Source organism: Eretmochelys imbricata, chromosome 9 (assembly GCF_965152235.1).
Source record: "Eretmochelys imbricata isolate rEreImb1 chromosome 9, rEreImb1.hap1, whole genome shotgun sequence".
Classification (NCBI taxonomy): Eukaryota; Metazoa; Chordata; order Testudines; family Cheloniidae; genus Eretmochelys; species Eretmochelys imbricata.
Window position 1 is genome coordinate 11,699,177 of NC_135580.1, and position 17,384 is coordinate 11,716,560.

At 37.3% G+C, this 17,384-nt stretch overlaps 1 protein-coding gene across 1 annotated transcript in view; it reads left to right on the forward strand.

Moving 5' to 3' along the window:
- The window catches only part of GNB4 (G protein subunit beta 4), a 55,206-nt gene that overhangs the window by 14,957 nt on the left and 22,865 nt on the right, over positions 1-17,384 (forward strand). The window contains exon 2 of the mRNA XM_077827288.1: positions 13,505-13,610. Coding sequence (XP_077683414.1) covers positions 13,554-13,610 — 57 coding nt within the window. The 5' untranslated portion in view covers positions 13,505-13,553. The remainder of the gene's footprint in view (positions 1-13,504; positions 13,611-17,384) is intronic.

The following is a 17,384-nucleotide window of genomic DNA, read 5'->3' on the forward strand; positions in this document are numbered from 1 at the left end:
CTAGTCATTTATTTTAAAGATATTAGGATGTGACACCTTTTAAAAGCAACCCAGGTACATGCAGTAGTTTAACTTCTATCTCCCTTCCTTTTTTTTCATTTATCTACACTTGTCAGAACCAAAACCAGTGCACAAGTGATTTTTTTTTTTTTTTTTTAAATATTCTATTGTGCCACAGTGGATCCTTCACTTGGGATAGAAACTACAGAAGATGGCCACAGATGTGGTAACTGCTTCATCTTTCCCTCTCATATGATAGGGTATGATTCACAGTTTAGTAAAGAGAAGAGATCCGGCATACATGACTCTTTCAAAATGCAAGTTTCAAACTTATGGTTAAGTTACTTGTCTCATGCTGCAACTGAAGAACTGAGTCATGTTCTGTTTTTATAATAGTTTTTTCCAACCTTTTTATGTATAAATGATTCTGTTTGGTATAACTTAAGATGTTTGGAACAAGAATCTAGATCCTCTCCTTTTGCATTTCATTGTGGCATTTGAAGTAGGCTGGAACACCCTTACTGTCTGGTCACAGGATTTAACTCTTAGACCTTGTCTACATAGGAAAGTTTCACCTGTATAACCTAACATGAATTTAAATTGGTTTAACTAAATCAGTGCCTACTTGTGTGGATGGCACTCTTACTTGGGTTTAAAAATGGCTTTTTCTCGTTTTTTGCTTAAACCTGTTTCCAATCAAATTAAGTCATACGAGGAAAAAAAGCCAAAGTTGATCAGGAATAGGTTTTAAGCTTTTTTTTTAAAAAAAGAGAAAAAGGAAAAGCCATTTTAAAACCTAAATAAAAGCGTCATCCATACAGGAGTTGGCATACATTAGGTAAAGATTAAAGTGGTGTAACTTTCTCATATAATCAAGGCCTTAGATGAAAGTGAATGCATTATTTAATTTTAGTTGAGATATTGAAGGAATGAAAGATGCATAGAATATTTTTTGGGAACCTCTTCACTTCCTCCCCCCTTGAAATTGTAAATGGATTCTCTTTTCCCATAACCGGGCAAGTAATGCTAAAATAGAATTTGAATAACTGTTTCAGAAGTGAATGAAACAGGAATACATTTAAAATCACAATTTTTCTTTCTAGAGTTTCATCAATACATGTAAAATAAATTAGTACCGTAAGGAAGCTTCAGTTAAAACTTCCTTTTAGCATAATGCCAGCTTTATCCAGGGAATTTCTATTAGGAAACAGATCCCTTATTTTTCAGCAAGAAGGTTGCCTGCACTTCAGGCTAACAATTGACAGTATTGTACAGATTCTTCTTATATAAACATAACCTTTATTTTCCAGAACACTCTGCCAGTGCTATGCTAGTTCTGGAACATAGTGTAACATCTTACTCTGAAACCTGTCATTAAAGCATCATCCGTGTTAGTCTGTATTCGCAAAAAGAAAAGGTGTACTCGTGGCACCTTAGAGACTAACAAAAATTTATTTGAACGTAAGCTTTCACGAAAGCTTATGCTCAAATAAATTTTTGTTAGTCTCTAAGGTGCCACAAGTACTCCTTTTCATCTTGCTTTAAGGGATTTTGCTGCTTTATTTTTGTAGAGATGATACTGAAGTATTTTGTGCAAACCACTGAAGATTCTTTATCCTTAAGTTTGTTAATTTTTCTAATGTTAAGTGACCTTTTGAAAAGGATGTGATGCTGCTTGAGTAAACATTTATCATTCTAGAAGACAGATGAGAAGCAATCAGAAGGCTTAATAATAAATGATAGCTGAAATAGTTACAGCATCTATGTATTCTTAGTAATATATTTGCATAAACAAAAGGGGGATTAAAAATAAGTAGGAAAAAATTACTTGTCAAAACAAAAACCCTAATGTCTGATTTAGGAAAATCTTTTGATGGATTTAAACTTGAAAATAATTGACCAAAAAGGTGTTGGTTTTATGTTGTAACCCATAACAAAATCAGTGTTGGTACTTAGGGCAATATATTTGGGTAATCAATAACGTAAAAAGACAAATGTTTATATCCCCTTGTTTCAGTATGAGATGGTACAGCTGTATACTAAAATTCCCAGCTGCATAATTATGCAAACGGCATAATGCCTCACTTTAACAGCAGTACCATAGAAGTGGGGGTGCGGGGGGATGGGGGATGATGATGTAGAAGACTACTTGTATTACACATCCAATTCTTTTTTTATAAATGACTGTTATATAGTAGTACATTGCTTTCAGTGAAATGCATGTAGCTGGTACTGCTGGGCTATGTTATAGTTGCCCTTTGACTAAACAAGAATGTCACTATTCTTCAAAATTAAATTGTCATATCAGAAATTGCATACATTCAAGTGAACAGTCAGTTCATTGACATGAAACACTTCTGTTTGTTCTAAGATTGTGTACAATACACTAAAAATGTAGAAACTGACTTCCAGTTTTAAATAGCATATCTGTTTGCACGTTTACTTTGCACTCATACTATAGTGCATGCTCATGCATACATGGTTAAATAGCTGCTTGGCTAGCCGTGTGTGCATGCCAGCCCCAGACTTGCTTGAGAATAGTTCTCCATTCAAAATTATTTTCTCAGTACTATAAAACAAAAGGTCAGTAAACCAGTTTAGTAAATATCACAGGATTGGTTACATTTTTGTGTGTTAAACAACAACCACCCCAAACCTAATTTGTTACTGTTGAAAATCAGTTCAAACCAAAATGGCTTTTGTCATAATAATTTAAGTGTCACTTCAGATGCAGCGCTCTATTGGAGTCACTTCCATATCTATCTGAATGTTCTAGTATGCAAGTAGTTAAATATTATGTGGCTTGTAATTGTGGTTTTGCTCAGAAAAGTGACTGAATAGCACCACCTTTATCAACATCTGCTCTGTTTTCAGAGTGGTATCTGTTTGTTAACATTCTTTGCTACCTTTCTACTAAACTGCAGAATCACTTGCTCTGTGAGTGAGCTGGGTTGTCTTGCTGTAACCAACACTACTGTTAAATTCCACTGGAGAAACATTATTGCATATGGTGATGAGCAAACAAGAAAGAAGACTGCTTGAATTTTAGATCACAAGTTGACTTTTCAGGGATGGCAGGAGGGGGAAAAAAACTTTTTACTTAAAAACTGAACTGTTTTGATCTCGAAATGAAGGTGATAGACACATGATGCTAAAATGTCAGTTTTTAAAGGCACCTCTCAGAGTACAAAAAGTTAATACCTTTTATACAGGACTTTATGTAAGACTCTAATATTGAAATTGTTTACCATTTTCTAGTATTCTTTCCCGAATCAAATATAAATAGGCAAATAGATTAGAAATAGAGCCTTCTTTAGACATTAATTTCTAGGACTTCTCTTATGTATGTACTTGGTTTAGATAACAAATTTCATTTTAAAAGTAACCTCAATATTCCTCCTCTTGTGCATAAAATATTTGTTGATACTAATTTTTCTTCTATTAAATATATTTTCACTATGCATGTGACAAAGATTAGCTCTGATTTTGTTTTATCACTTTTCTATAATTTGTATATATAAAAATAGTATAATTCTGTCTGCCTAATGTTTCAGACTGCTGTTAGTCACTTTTTATGCCATGTTTAATCTGTCTTCCATGGAAGATCCTTTCCCAGACCAAAGTCCAGACCAGGAAACTATTGCAGTATTCCTCTAAAACTGGATCAAACCAGAAGGTTATCTGTGCATAGACTTATCTTGTATTTTGCAAGTTGCATAAATAGTTGCGCATATATATATATAAATAAATAAAAAAATCAGGAATCCTGCAAAATCATATTCTGCTTATATCTGCATTGAGTTCTAACTGTCTAGCTGAAAGGCCTCTGTTAGCGACAGTTCCTTAGTCACTGGAGTATCTGTCTGGTGTGCTGATGAAAAGCATATTGAAGATTCAGACACACATTTAATACCTAAGTCCTAAGGAGAAGCAGGTACTTTTAATCGCTTGGTGGGGATCTGGTTCAAATTACTATCTTAGTATGTGGAAACAAATTACATAACCAAAGCCTTTTCAGCATGATTAGAATTTTTTAAAATATAATTCAAGATTTTGTACCCTTAAATAGAATGAAGCAGGTTTTTTTGGGGGAAAAAATCATTATTTAGTGACTTACCGGAGTCTCTGCAAATCTGTTCCAAACTCTAGTGCGGTAGTGTGGTGGTAAAAATATACCAATATGGTACATGCTGGAGTTGTGTTAGCGGGAAGCAACGCAATGAAAGGCTGGATGTTGTGGGACCTGAAAAATAAGTAAAGTTAGTCTTGTCTTGTGTGTTCCTCCTCTGAGTACATATTAAATGTAGTAAACATTTTGTGCAGAATACCTTCTTCCTGCTCTTCCTTAAAATATTTTCTACATACATCTGCATAAGAAATAGATATTAATTTTAAATATGTTCTGCTAATATCCTTCCTCTTAAGAGGCGTTGGTTAATTGTTTCCTGTTTTTGTACCAGAGCTATAATGGAGGCACATTATTTTAAAACACTTCCAAAATGTACAGAAGTGCAACAATAGCTGTGACCTGAGAGAGCAAGGTCACACCCAGGCCCATTTCCTGTTTTGTTCTTGGGGAAACTAAAGGTTACACTAAATACTGGATAAAACTAAGGAACCATCTATTCTGCAAATGTTGGCGGGGGTGGGTGGGGTGGGGGATGGAAGAAGTTATGTAAAGTAAATACTATTTGATAGTTTAGATCTACAGTGTTAACAAATCACACAATTTAGGATTTGAAGTTTTCCTTCTAAACTTTGTTTTTATATCTGTTAATTCTTTTCAGAGTATGTACAGTGCTTGAATAGGCTCTGGGTTTTCTTTATTTGTGGATAAATATGGCAGGAATGTCCAATAATGTAGAACTACACCTCTCAAAACTACTTGGTTGTGCAGTGTAAGCTTTATTTGCAGATCTTTTATTAAAAATAAAGAGAGAGAGAGAAAAGAGACTCAAACTTGCAATACAAGTAAAATTAGAAATGCAAAAAGTACCCCGACACTAACCCTTTTCAGTACCTTGGGAGTGGCAGTCTTCTTTTCCAGAAATCTCTTGGCAGTGGAAGTATATCAATGCAGTGTAACTCAGAGTTGGCATAACTTTATTTTAGCAGAGAGCTGTTGCAGGACTGGAGAAAACTCTTTTAAAAAACTCAAAATAATGATTACTTTGTAGTACGAATTTGTATAGCTACTCTAGATCATCGGGATATTTACTTTAAACAAGTCCTAACCAAGCCAGAGATTTTGGTTTCTGTAGGCTTTGGTAATTCAGTTGTCATACATAACTTGCTTCCCAAGTAAAATCAGGAAAGCTCAATAAGACTTAATTTTTTTAAGGATTTGTTGAACTTGATACCCTTTTTGATCTATTTTTTTTGAATGTTAAATCCACTGAGACTGAAAGAGGATCAAAATATAAACCAAATATAAATATGGATTCCTGAGTTGCAAGTAAATGATCTTTCAGTATTTGTGATTTTAAGGAGTCAAAACTGACTGTGCTAACGGTGCTTAGGTCATGCATAGTTTCACTAAGCTAGGAAGTATTTCACCATTGTGCTGCAGCACATCCTGAATATGTAAACAACACCACTATTCATTCTGAGTTGCTGCTTTGCAGTAGTAACTTTCCTTTCCTTCTAATCCCTTCTCAGAGAACAGAAACGTATTTGCCTTGTCCAATTTAAATAAAAGTTTATTAAAGATGAGCATGTAAACTATCACTTCACTATAACATTAGTCTTATCAAAATTAAACTGTAATGAAATGTATAATGTGGGAGTGTTTCAGAATGATATTTTAATGTACAATGAACGTGTTTGCACAAACAAGGCGTGGCTCAGTCCTCCATATGTTTAAACACAATATTACTTATGTGAGAAGCCTCAGTAGCTTAACTGGAACAACTTAAGTGAGTAAAATTACACATGCACATGTGTCTGCAGGATTAGAGCCTGAATTTGTATAAGTGAATCATCAATCCTGTTAATTTTGAAAAGTATTAATCATAGTATCTATTAGGGCTGTTAAACAATTTAAAAAAAGTGAGAGCTTAAAAATAATTAATTGCAGTTTTAATTGCACTGTACAACAATAATAGAATACCATTTATTTAAATATTTTTGGATGTTCTCTACATTTTCAAATATATTGATTTGAATTACAGCACAGAATTCAAAGTGTACAGTGCTCACTTTCTGTTTTTATTACAAATATTTGCAGTGTAAAAAAGATAAACAAAAGAAATAGTATTTTCAATTCACCTCATACAAGTACTGTAGTGCAATCTCTTTATTGTGAAATGCAACTAACAAATGTAGAATTTTTTTTACCTAACTGTGGTCAAAAACAAAGCAATGTAAATCTTTAAAGCCTGCAAGTTCACTCTGTCCTACTTCTCCAATCACAAAGACTAACAAGTTTGTTTACATTTACAGGAGATACCGCTTCTTATTTACAATGTCACCTGAAAATGAGAACAGGCATTTGCATGGCACTGTTGTAGTTGATGTCGCAAGATATTTACATGCCAGATATGCTAAACATTTATGTGCTCCTTTATGCTTCAGCCATCATTCCAGAGGACATGCTTCTGTGCTGATTATCGAGCAGAACCTGTCATGATCCAAAGCAGTGTGGACTGACACACTTTCATTTTCATCATCTGGTTCAGATGCCACCAACAGAAGGTTGATTTTCTTTTTTGATGGTTCTGGTTATGTAGTTTCCAAATCGGAGTATTGCTCTTTTAAGACTTCTGACAACATGTTTCACACCTTGGAAGGCACTTCAGATTCTTAAACCTTAGGTCGAGTGCTATAGCTATCTTTAGAAATCTCACATTGGTTCTTAAACCGAACAACATTTGCTGGATCGTCATTTGAGACTGCCATATCACAAAGTATATGGCAGAATGTGGCTATATACAGAGCAAGAGATATACAATTCTCTCCCAAGGAGTTCAGTCATAAATTTTATTAACGCATTATTTTTTCAACGAGTGTCATCAGCATGGAAACGTCCTCTGGAATGGTGGCCGAAGCATGAAGGGGCATACGAATGTTTAGCATATCTGGCATGTAAATATCTTGCAACTCTGGCTACAAAAATGCCATGCAAACTCCTGTTCTCACTTTCAGGTGATCTTGTAAATAAGAAGCGGGCAGCAGCATCTCCTGTAAATGTAAACAGACTTGTCTTAGCGATTGGCTGAACAAGAAGTGGGACTGAGTGGACTTGTAAGCTCTACAGTTTTGCATTGTTTTGTTTTTGACTGCTGTTATATAACAAAAATCTACATTTGTAAGTTGCATTTTCATGATAAAGAGATTGCACTATAGTACTTGTATGAGATTAATTGAAAAATACTATTTTTTCTTTTTTACCATGCAAATATTTGTAATAAAAATAATAGAAAGTGATTACTGTACACTTTATAATCTGTTGTAATTAAAATCATATATTTGAAAATGTAAAAAAAAATCCAAAAATATTTATAATACATTTCAATTGGTATACTATTACTGTTGTACAGTGTGATCAAAACTGTGGTTAATTGCGATTTAACTTTTAAAATCGAGTTAATTTGTTTTGAGTTAATCACTTGAGTTAACTGTGATTAATTGACAGCCCTACTGTCTATTAACTTGCTAACAGGTATAAAAGTGACATTGATACCTATTTTCCTAGATTGTGTGGGGTTGGTCCTGGTAGGGATATAGAAAACCTCAGTTCTTTCTTTTCTGAGGATATGGAGGCATCTTTGTAGTTAAAAAAACGAAACAAAACAAAACAAACCCCCCCCCCAAAATCAGTCATTCTAAGCTTTGTCTCTTTGAACATGTGGAGTCCTTCTGGACAAACACTGTTTTTGAATTCCAGGAGCTGGCCCTGATTTAGAATCAGATTTTACTGCATGAGTAGTGTGTGGGTTTTGTTTTTGTTTTGTTTGTTTGTTTTTTTTTGGCAAATAGGTTCAAGTACCTCTATTAGAATGCTGCTTCTTTTGTACCTCATTAGCCTCTGCATACTTAGTGCAAGACTAACAAAACAGAGAATATCAAAATGTTTCACTTTTTTCTGGAGGGGAGGGAATGAGTAATGTTTAAATCATTAGTCTTATTTATATTTCTCTAGTATTTTTACTAAGGGAAAACTTCTTGAGATTATTTTAAAACTGCTGCAATCCAGTTCCTATTTCTCTGCTCCTTCTCTCTCACCTCCCCCGCCTCCCCGAACCCAGCTGGGGGGCCAGATACTCACATTCCCTACCCCTTAAAGCCTAGTTGCAGGGTGCCCCCGTCCCAGATACTCGAACCCCCTCCCCCCCACCCGCCTCCCAAAAAAAACCAACCCTCAAGGATCCAAAGAGAAACAGCCTGATGCTGGTTCCCGGGCTTGTTGAGTTTCCTGCATGCCGTCTCCTTTCTTCAGGGTGTGCTGGGAACTGCAGCTGCCCGGAACCCTCCAGCTCCCTTCCCTGGGCAGTGTCTTCTGCCAGGTCCAGTGCCCCCTAGTGGTGGGCAACAGCTCTGCAGCCCGCTTCTGTGGTGGGGGCAAAGGAAATTCTGCACAGAACATTTAATTTCTGTGCAAATTCTGCATTGTGCAGTGGCACAGAATTCCCTCAATAGCAAAAGTTTACATTGGTTTAACCAAGTTTTAAAACAGATTTAAGTTAAACCAGTATAACTTTCTCTTATAGGCATCCCACTATAGAGCTTTAATGAAGATGCTCTAAGCTGATGGGAGAGAGCTCTCCTGTTGGTGTAGTTAATCTACCTTCCTGGGAGGTGGTAGCTATGTCAGCAGGAGAAACTCTTGCCAGCATAGCACTGTCTAAACATGTGGTTAGGTAGGTATAACTGCATGGCTTGGCGTGGGGATTTTTCACATCCCTGAGCAATATAGTTAGACCAGTATAGGTCTGTAGTGTAGACCAGACCTTTAATTACTGATATCTAGCTTAATGGTCGACCTGACTTCAGATATGAAGTATAGAGCATGCTCTCAACCTCCTCATACTTCTGTGTAACAATAGTATACTTGTGGAGTTCAGACATTATTATAGCAGTCTTTCTCAGAATAGCATCCTGACTTTTACCTACACAGAAAAGGTGCCTGCTGCTAGCTATTTGTCTGACAAAAATGTGCCTAAAGTTCAATAAATCGTTCAGCCCGTCATAGAGTATAATTTATTATATTGATACTATTTACAGTGAACTATTGATGTGCATGATACATCATAGAACAAAAACTGATTCCCTGCCCAGAAGAACTTGCATCCAGTTACAGGGACACCATCAACTTAAATAGAGCTTCTCTGAAATGTTTTAACCTCCTCTTAAAAGTAAGCACATAAGATTACTATAACTGAAACATTAGTCAAATATCTTTTTTAGTTTGTGCATTTGACAGTATTTTGTATCTATGAAGCTATTTTCCCTTTTCTGTGTGTTCAGGATTCTGGGACGGGGAGGGAAAACATTTTTAAAATAGGAAAATTTGTTAGTAAAACCATCAGTTGACAGTGAGACTCTGACACAAGTATAGTACCTCATAATACTTGCAGTTAACTTTTTTTTTTTAAGTTGCTTGGGCTTTAAATTGACTGTTTCTAGGAGGAAATAATCACAGGAACCAGGGCAGCCATATAAGCACACATACTAGTGATTGCAATTTTTAATATTTAATTTTATTGATTTTTCAGAAAATATGCACATCATACTCGTGTTCACTATTTTTCATCTCTCACTAATAATGCCTTCTATTATTGCATTCGGTACATTGGGGGAATAAAGTAGGAAACTGATGGTAAATTAATAATCGCCTAGAAAAGTTTCATAGTGCTTGTAATGTCTTTAAATGTATAAATTCTGTGTCATAATTATAAGTAGGAAAGTCAAACCTGTGAATGTAATGAGTGGTAGAGACATTGGTATGATGTCCAGTTGAAAATATTTATATAGATCAGTGGTTCCTAAACTTTAACAACCTGTGAACTCCTTTCACGAAAATGTCAAGTCTCGCAAGCTCCCTCCTAAAAATGAATTTTTCCAGGGATTTTTCTCCTTTACCTGAGTATAAATTATAAAAGCAGTAATCTTGGAAATATAAAATTTGTTTTGACATGCTTATTACACACTATTTATTATTAATTATTAATTATCATTACAGTATTTTTATTACATTATGAAAACAGCAACACTCTTCCAAGATCTCACTTTCCTAGCTTGTATCACCTTGAATAAGCCAGTTAGGAACCTTGTCTTTTATGTTTCATCAAGGAGTATCAGATGTGAAACAGCATGAAGGTATTTAAGAAGCCAACTCAAAGAGTTCCTCCTACACAAGCATTCAGGTCTTGAGCAGTCCAGCAAAAGCTTAAACTTGTTCTTCATAATAATTTTAAAAATAATACTAGCTGCCTATTTAATTTTAAAAACAACAAAAAAATCCACCTTCCTTTCCATTTCTTATAAGGAGTCTTGAAGTTGAAATCTCCCCAGTGCGATAAATATGCTTGCTTTGATCTGCTTAGCTCTTGAAAGTCCAGGGGCTCCGGGCTGCTGGCCCCGTGCTGCCCAGGGTTCCTAGGGACAGCTCTGTCTGCCATTAGGGAATTTTTTTCTGAGACCCCCCTGTAACACTTTGCGAACCCCAGTTTGGGAACCACTGATTTAGATTATTTACAATCTTCCTCGTAAACATTAATTTTGATTACTTTGATTCTTAGGAGAGAATACAGGTATAGTTACTTATTCTTGAAATAAAGATTGTAACTGAAGTATCAAGTTGATTTTGATACCTATTAGAAGTGTGAGAAAATCAAAGTGTTTGAAAGATAAAATAGGTATTGATAGAGCTTCTAGTTCACGTTTATATCTGGGCTGGAGAAGTGAGAGGGGAATCTCATAACTACAGTAGCTGTTTTAAACTTATTAAAAGGCACTTTAATGTTCTTTCCTAAGAACACCATAAGGTGATGCATTAATTTGTTTGTAAACTACTTAGAGCCATGATCCCCCATTCTTAGCTTGTACAGCACTGTGCTCACTCTTCGGCTTTGTCTACACAGGCAATTTAATCTTTAAAACATTTTTTGTGTCTCGGGTGTGAAAAAGCACCCCCCTGAATGATGAAAAGCACCGGTGTGAACAGCGCTTTGTTGGCAGGAGCCGTGCTCCTGTCAACAAAGCTACTGCCCCTCATTGGAGGTGGTTTTCTTCTCTCACCAGGAGAGCTCTATCCTGGGGATGAAGCGTGGCTACACAACACACCTTACAACAGTGCTGCTGCAGTAGCATAGCCATGCCGTTGTAAGGTGTGCAGTGTAGACACAGCCTTAGGTTATAACTCTATTGTTATCCCTAATTCCCTTCCACACACACACAATTTCTAGCTCAAGTTAAGTAGTGCTTTAACCTTCTGCTAGTTGCTCTGTGTGGTGAGGTGAGGGGTGTGTGTGTGTGTGTGGGGGGGAGAATAGGTGGCTTGAAGCTCAGGTAATGCAGTGGGGATGCAGTAGCTCAAGTCAAGATACGACTCATCATCAAATAATCTAATCCCTTTGTGCTGCTAACGAAATCACTCTGTAACCCCAGTGTTTTTGAGTTGTGGTTGCTCTCATTCCAGCTGGCTAGCTCGAGTGTAGTAACTCAACTGTTGCAGTGAAAACAAGCCCTTCAAGATCATATGAAATGCCTAGAGTCTGACTAGTAGCACACGTGTGTCATCAGGTGAGATTGAAGGACATGGTAACTAGAATCAGCACTGGATGCAGTGTCTTGGGAATTTGGGGTGAGGGATGCGGAGTGATAGCTAGATTTTCTACTTTATCAGACTTTTGTGCAACAGAACTTTCTCATATTCATGGCTGATTATTTTAGGTTTCAGTGTAATAAACTGGGTGAATATTGCTCAATCTTCCATTTTTAAATGAAGTGCTTATAGTAATCATGTGTAGCTAATTATAGTCTGGAAAAGATGTTGGGCATTTCTTCCCAGTAAGCATTAGAGGTTCCACATCTAGATGTTTTAGAGAAGATACTTGATAAGTTTTCTTAACTGGCCACATCTTTATCTTTAATATTTGTAACCATATGAATGTGCCCTTCTGTAGTAACAGTACTCTTACCTAGTACTTCACAAACCCAGTCTCATTCTAAAAAGCATTCGGATGTCAGCAGATCTGTGCTCATTGTGTTTACAGAGGGGGGTTTGTTTTTCTGTGGGCAGGTTGGATTGAGAGCACTGAGTCAGCAATCGTGGTGTCACTGACTGGGGCTAGGATAGAGAAATTATTTGGGGAAACTAGGAAACAAAAATAATACAAGCAAAATGTTTAAAGTTGCAAAACTTGATAGTTACTTATTCATGTCTACTACTGTTTATATGCATTGGCTGTTTAGATTGCAATCTCTCCAAGGCAGGACCACTTTATATGCTGTGGTTGCACAGTGCTTAGCACAGTGGGACCCTGATCCTGATTAAGGCCTTTAGGTGCTATCATCACAATACAAATAACCTTGATGGTGGAAAGAGGCACAGATTAAGTGACTTCACCAAGAACATCCTGCTTCAGTGGAAAATGTGATGTCTGAACTTGAGTTATTGACTCCAAATTCTGTGCATTTACTGTTAGACAACTCTCATCTCTAATCAAAAATGTCTTCCTATGAATTTGTCTTGCACAGACTTCTGCATTATAGAAATGTTTAGTTTAAAAATAGGGTCTAGAGCAGTGTCACTGCTTATTGTTGCCAAATTGGGTTGAAGAGGTTGAAACTTCTACTCTTAGAGAGGTCTGCAAGTGGAAAAACAAAGCTAAAAATCTACATGTATTCATTAATAGGTCTTTCTAAATTGCAGCTGGTGTTTCTGTTGACAATTACTTTGTAAACTGTCCATGATATAGCACGGGGTGGCCAAACTTACTGGCCCTCTTAATCGCATCTGACAATCTTCAGAAATTTGAGAGCCGGGGCATGCTTGACGGGGTCCAGGGCTTGGGGCTTCAGCCCCGCAGGAGGCACCTGATGGGGCTCAGGGCTTCAGTCCTGCTCCTGCTGAAGCTCTGAAACCCCCCTCCCCACTGGGCAGAAGCCCAGAGACCCCCATCCCTGCTGGGCAGAAGCTCCTATCCTATCACCCTGCTTCAAGGCAGAGATCCTGAGCCTCCCCCTCCAGTCGGGTAGATGGAGAATGGGGAGGGGCAGAAGGAGCTCTGTGAGCTGCACTTTAATGGTAAAAGAGCTGCATATGGCTTGCGAGTCACAGTTTGGCCACCCTGATATAGCACATTTAACGATGCTGCTTATGGCAACCAAGCAGAGTCCTACAAAACGTCTTATTATAATATCTAGTACTGGGAATCTCCCTCAGACAAGCCATTTATGGAGAATAGAGTTAACTTAGGTACAGTGCTTGGAAATGGAGGAAATGTGGTCTAGACAATGAAAATTAATTCCCCCCATCTTTTTTTTTTTTTTAAATTGGCAGATTTTCTTTGCCTGCACTGTAACAGTGAGAGAGAAACAGCTTCAAGAGGATGAGTGAACTGGAACAGTTACGGCAAGAAGCGGATCAACTGCGGAATCAAATCAGAGTAAGAATTACTATTTCCCCAGCCCTTGGTTATCTTGGAAGAAAAATCTAGTGGAAAAAATGAAGTATATATGTCACTGATGTTTAAATCATACAACACTTAACATTTTTTCACAGCGGATTAAGTCAATAAAAGGTTCCAAAAGCTTGAAACTCCATCCCTAATTTTCATACAGTTCTGTCTAGTATTGCAATTTAGTATGATGTGGAGTATCACCCAATATTTTGGAGTCCTGTAGTAAGGATTTATATAGCTTCCAATACCCAGGAACAATGAGAACTAGTTAAGGACACTGATAATGAAAATTTAACTTTTTTGGACTACTACTGGCCTTTCCACTACTATTGTTCCCGATTGTTAGGTAAAATGCCTGAGCACTGACTGAGAGAAAATATCCAGGGTCAGGAATCATGCCTGTGCTCCTTTTCCTTCTCTTCCCATTGAAATTATTTTTCAAATGTGCATCTTCCCTTTCTCCTACTCTGTTTAATTCAAATTATTCACCACCAATAAACTGATTTATTGCATGGCATCTAGTGATCTATCAAGAAGCTATTGCAGAATACATCAAAAATTCAGTGAGTTTTCAGTGAAAAGACCCAAAGTGGGTCGGGACCTCATTTTAATGGGGTCGCCAGGTGTTATACTTATTGAGGCCCATTGCCTGGGGCTGAAGCCAGAGCCCCACTGCCTTGGGCTGAAGGCAAAGCCTGAGGGCTTCAGCCCTGGGCGGTGGGCTCAGGTTATAGGCCCCTCTGCCCAGGGCTGAAGCCTTTTGGCTTTGCCTCTCACGCCGCTTCTCCCCGGGCAGTGGGGGTTGAGTGGGCTCAGGCTTTGGTCCCCGCTCCTGGGGTCGTATAGTAATTTTTGTTGACAGAAGGGAGTTGCGGTGCAGTGAAGTTTGAGACCCCTGGACTAGATCTATGTAGGAATGCTTTGCTTGCAGATGCACAGTGAAATTGGCTAGGACTAAAACTTCCTTTATGTGGTGATTCTAAATGTAATTACTTTCAGCCTGACATCAGTTGTCTTGTGATAATCTGCTGCCTACTTACTGTTTTGGGCATTGAACTGCTGATGAAGATATTGATCATGTGCTGTGCATTTGCCATGCATTAATTGTTTTTTGGGGAAAAAGGCTTGTAGTAGCACATTTATGGCTCTTTTGAGACTGATTGTTCAAGGTTATCTGGGGGAGAGTTCTGTGTCACATGTCCTTTAACTTTCCCAAAAGTAAGGTCAAGGACAGTTGATGTCAGGAGAGTTACAGCACTAAGGACTGTTCCTAGCTGACCTCAGCAATTTGGTTAAATTTAGCCATTATTTTAATTTAATCTTACATTAGCACTCCAGTGTACTAAGTGCTGCACAAATGTTGATGTAAATGTAACGTTTCAGTTTTTTCCCCAAAAGACATACCTTGAAATTATCTGCCACATTGCAGTTGGGCCTGATGTAGTCAGTCTCGTCTTATAGGAAATGGCATTGGGTGAGGAGTGAGACTGGTGTGGTGCAGAATGCCTGCTGAGCAGCTACTTGGCCAGTGAAACAGATAGACCTCTCAGGAATGTTCTCGCAAGAATGTCCTGTGGAGCCAGGAAGCTAGCAGGATTTTTTATATGGAGACTTAAAGTTACTAAATTGGATAAAATGGATTTACTAACATCTATGCATCCGATGAAGTGAGCTGTAGCTCACGAAAGCTTATGCTCAAATAAATTGGTTAGTCTCTAAGGTGCAACAAGTACTCCTTTTCTTTTTGCGAATACAGACTAACACGGCTGTTACTCTGAAACCTATGTCTCTGTTGAGCCTCACATCTGCAATTGAAGTCTGGCAGATGTATCTCTGCATCCAGGACAAGCACCACTGAAGTCAGTAGAGCTCTATATTGGCATTGGTGTTTGCTTGCATGGCTCAAATTGCAGGATTGGGGGCCTTATAAAATTAGTCACAATATATTAAAGAAGAAATAAAAAGACCTAAATTAGTATTACTATACATTGTTGTTCGTCCTTTGAGTTTGAAGATGAGCATGACATCAATGGTCGGTTTGGGCTCTGTGAACACGTGAGTGGCTGGCTAGGCCAGTTTGAGCTGTGAACTGTCTGTGGCACACTGAACACAAAATGCTGCTATGGGTTACTTGATTAATATTTACGCTGCTGGCACTTCTGCTCTGTCTCGGCAATTATCCTCTGCTCATAGACTGTAGCTCTAGTATGGAATGAGGCTTCACCGGTAGAACGATCATGAGCGAGATCTTCCTAAAACTCTGGGTCATTGTTGAAACGCGTCAAGGATAACTTGAGAGAGTCGTTGAAACATTTCTTCTGGTGTAGTTAGTAGCTTATAGTGTGTCCAGTTCAGGTCACGTTTTGCACAATCTGGTCAGTTTTTAAGAAAATGATTAGACAGACTAATATTTCAGTTAGGTGGGGGGTCAATCTTGCTTACTTATTAAATCAATTCAAATTTTTCTTTCTTATTTTTTGCTCTGAATTTTGGCTCGGGCGAGTAGGACACAGTAGTTCTTATTTTGATGTACTACTGACGGTAAACATGATATGATGTCCTAATTCTAAATAGTTTGTGTTTCTGTTAAGAGAATAGCAAATACACATTTTCTCTGGTTATTTTTAGACCTTCTCCAAACAAACCAAAATGTAGGTATAGATTTAGTTGAGAGGGTCATTGCGAAGTGTTTCAAACATGAGACTTACATCTTCGCTGGTTCTTTTTTGTTATAAACACTAAACCTCCTCCCTCAAAAAAAATGGTCCCTAGGATGTATGGGATTGTTGAAATAAATGGATTTACTGTGTATAGCTGCAATTTGGGCTTCTCAGCATCACATTTATTTTACATATAAACATCCTAGATATTTATATATTGGTGGTGTTTTTTTCTCTAAATCTTTTACAGTTCTCATTGGTTTAATGGATGCCAGTTGCTAGAGCTAGAAGGAGAGGGCTAGGCAGCATATTTTAGTTGTTTTCTCTAAATCTTACTTTAAAAAAAAAAAACAAAATCTAGCCAAAATGTCAGTCCTCACCAGTGGATTAACAGAGGTGGAGATGATAGGATGAATCAAATAATAAAAATATACAAGAAGCAAGCATGCTTTGTGTTTGAATGCTCATATCCGCCAAATGTCTTGTTTATTTGAAAGTCTGAGGCAATTCATTTTAACTTAGCATAACTTTGTCTGTGAAATTGTAGGTAGGTTAATGTACTTCTGGCAAAACTGAGTCGTAGAACAGGGTTGTGATGAGACTTGTTTAATCCTCTCTAGAGAGTAAATAGATATAATGAAAGCTGTCTTGGAAAATTTCTAGTGTATTCTAACTATTCCAAATCTTTCTCTTTTTCTTGGTAGCTGCTGGCTGTCTTAGTTACTTGCAAATCTTTTTATGTTTTGGGATATCTGAGATTCTTTTAAAATGTTATGCAAGTCTTGTATTCTAAATCAGTGGATTAAAGATATTTTAACTAGCAGCATCCTAAACTAGAATCAGTTGCAGTACATAGGGTTCAACCTTGACGTTAAATCTATAATGGGGTCTTGGTGCTAATTGGGGCATTTGCGTACTTCCAAAATGTAAATAGTTGCACACACAAAACAGTGTTAGGGTTTCAAAGTCTAGCAATCAAACCCTGAGAAATATCTGAATTAAGGTTGCCTGTCCCTGTATGTATGCATCATAATGTTGGATCGTATAATTAGATTAACTTTTTCACAAGATCCTTGCTTTATTCAGTGCATAGGACTGT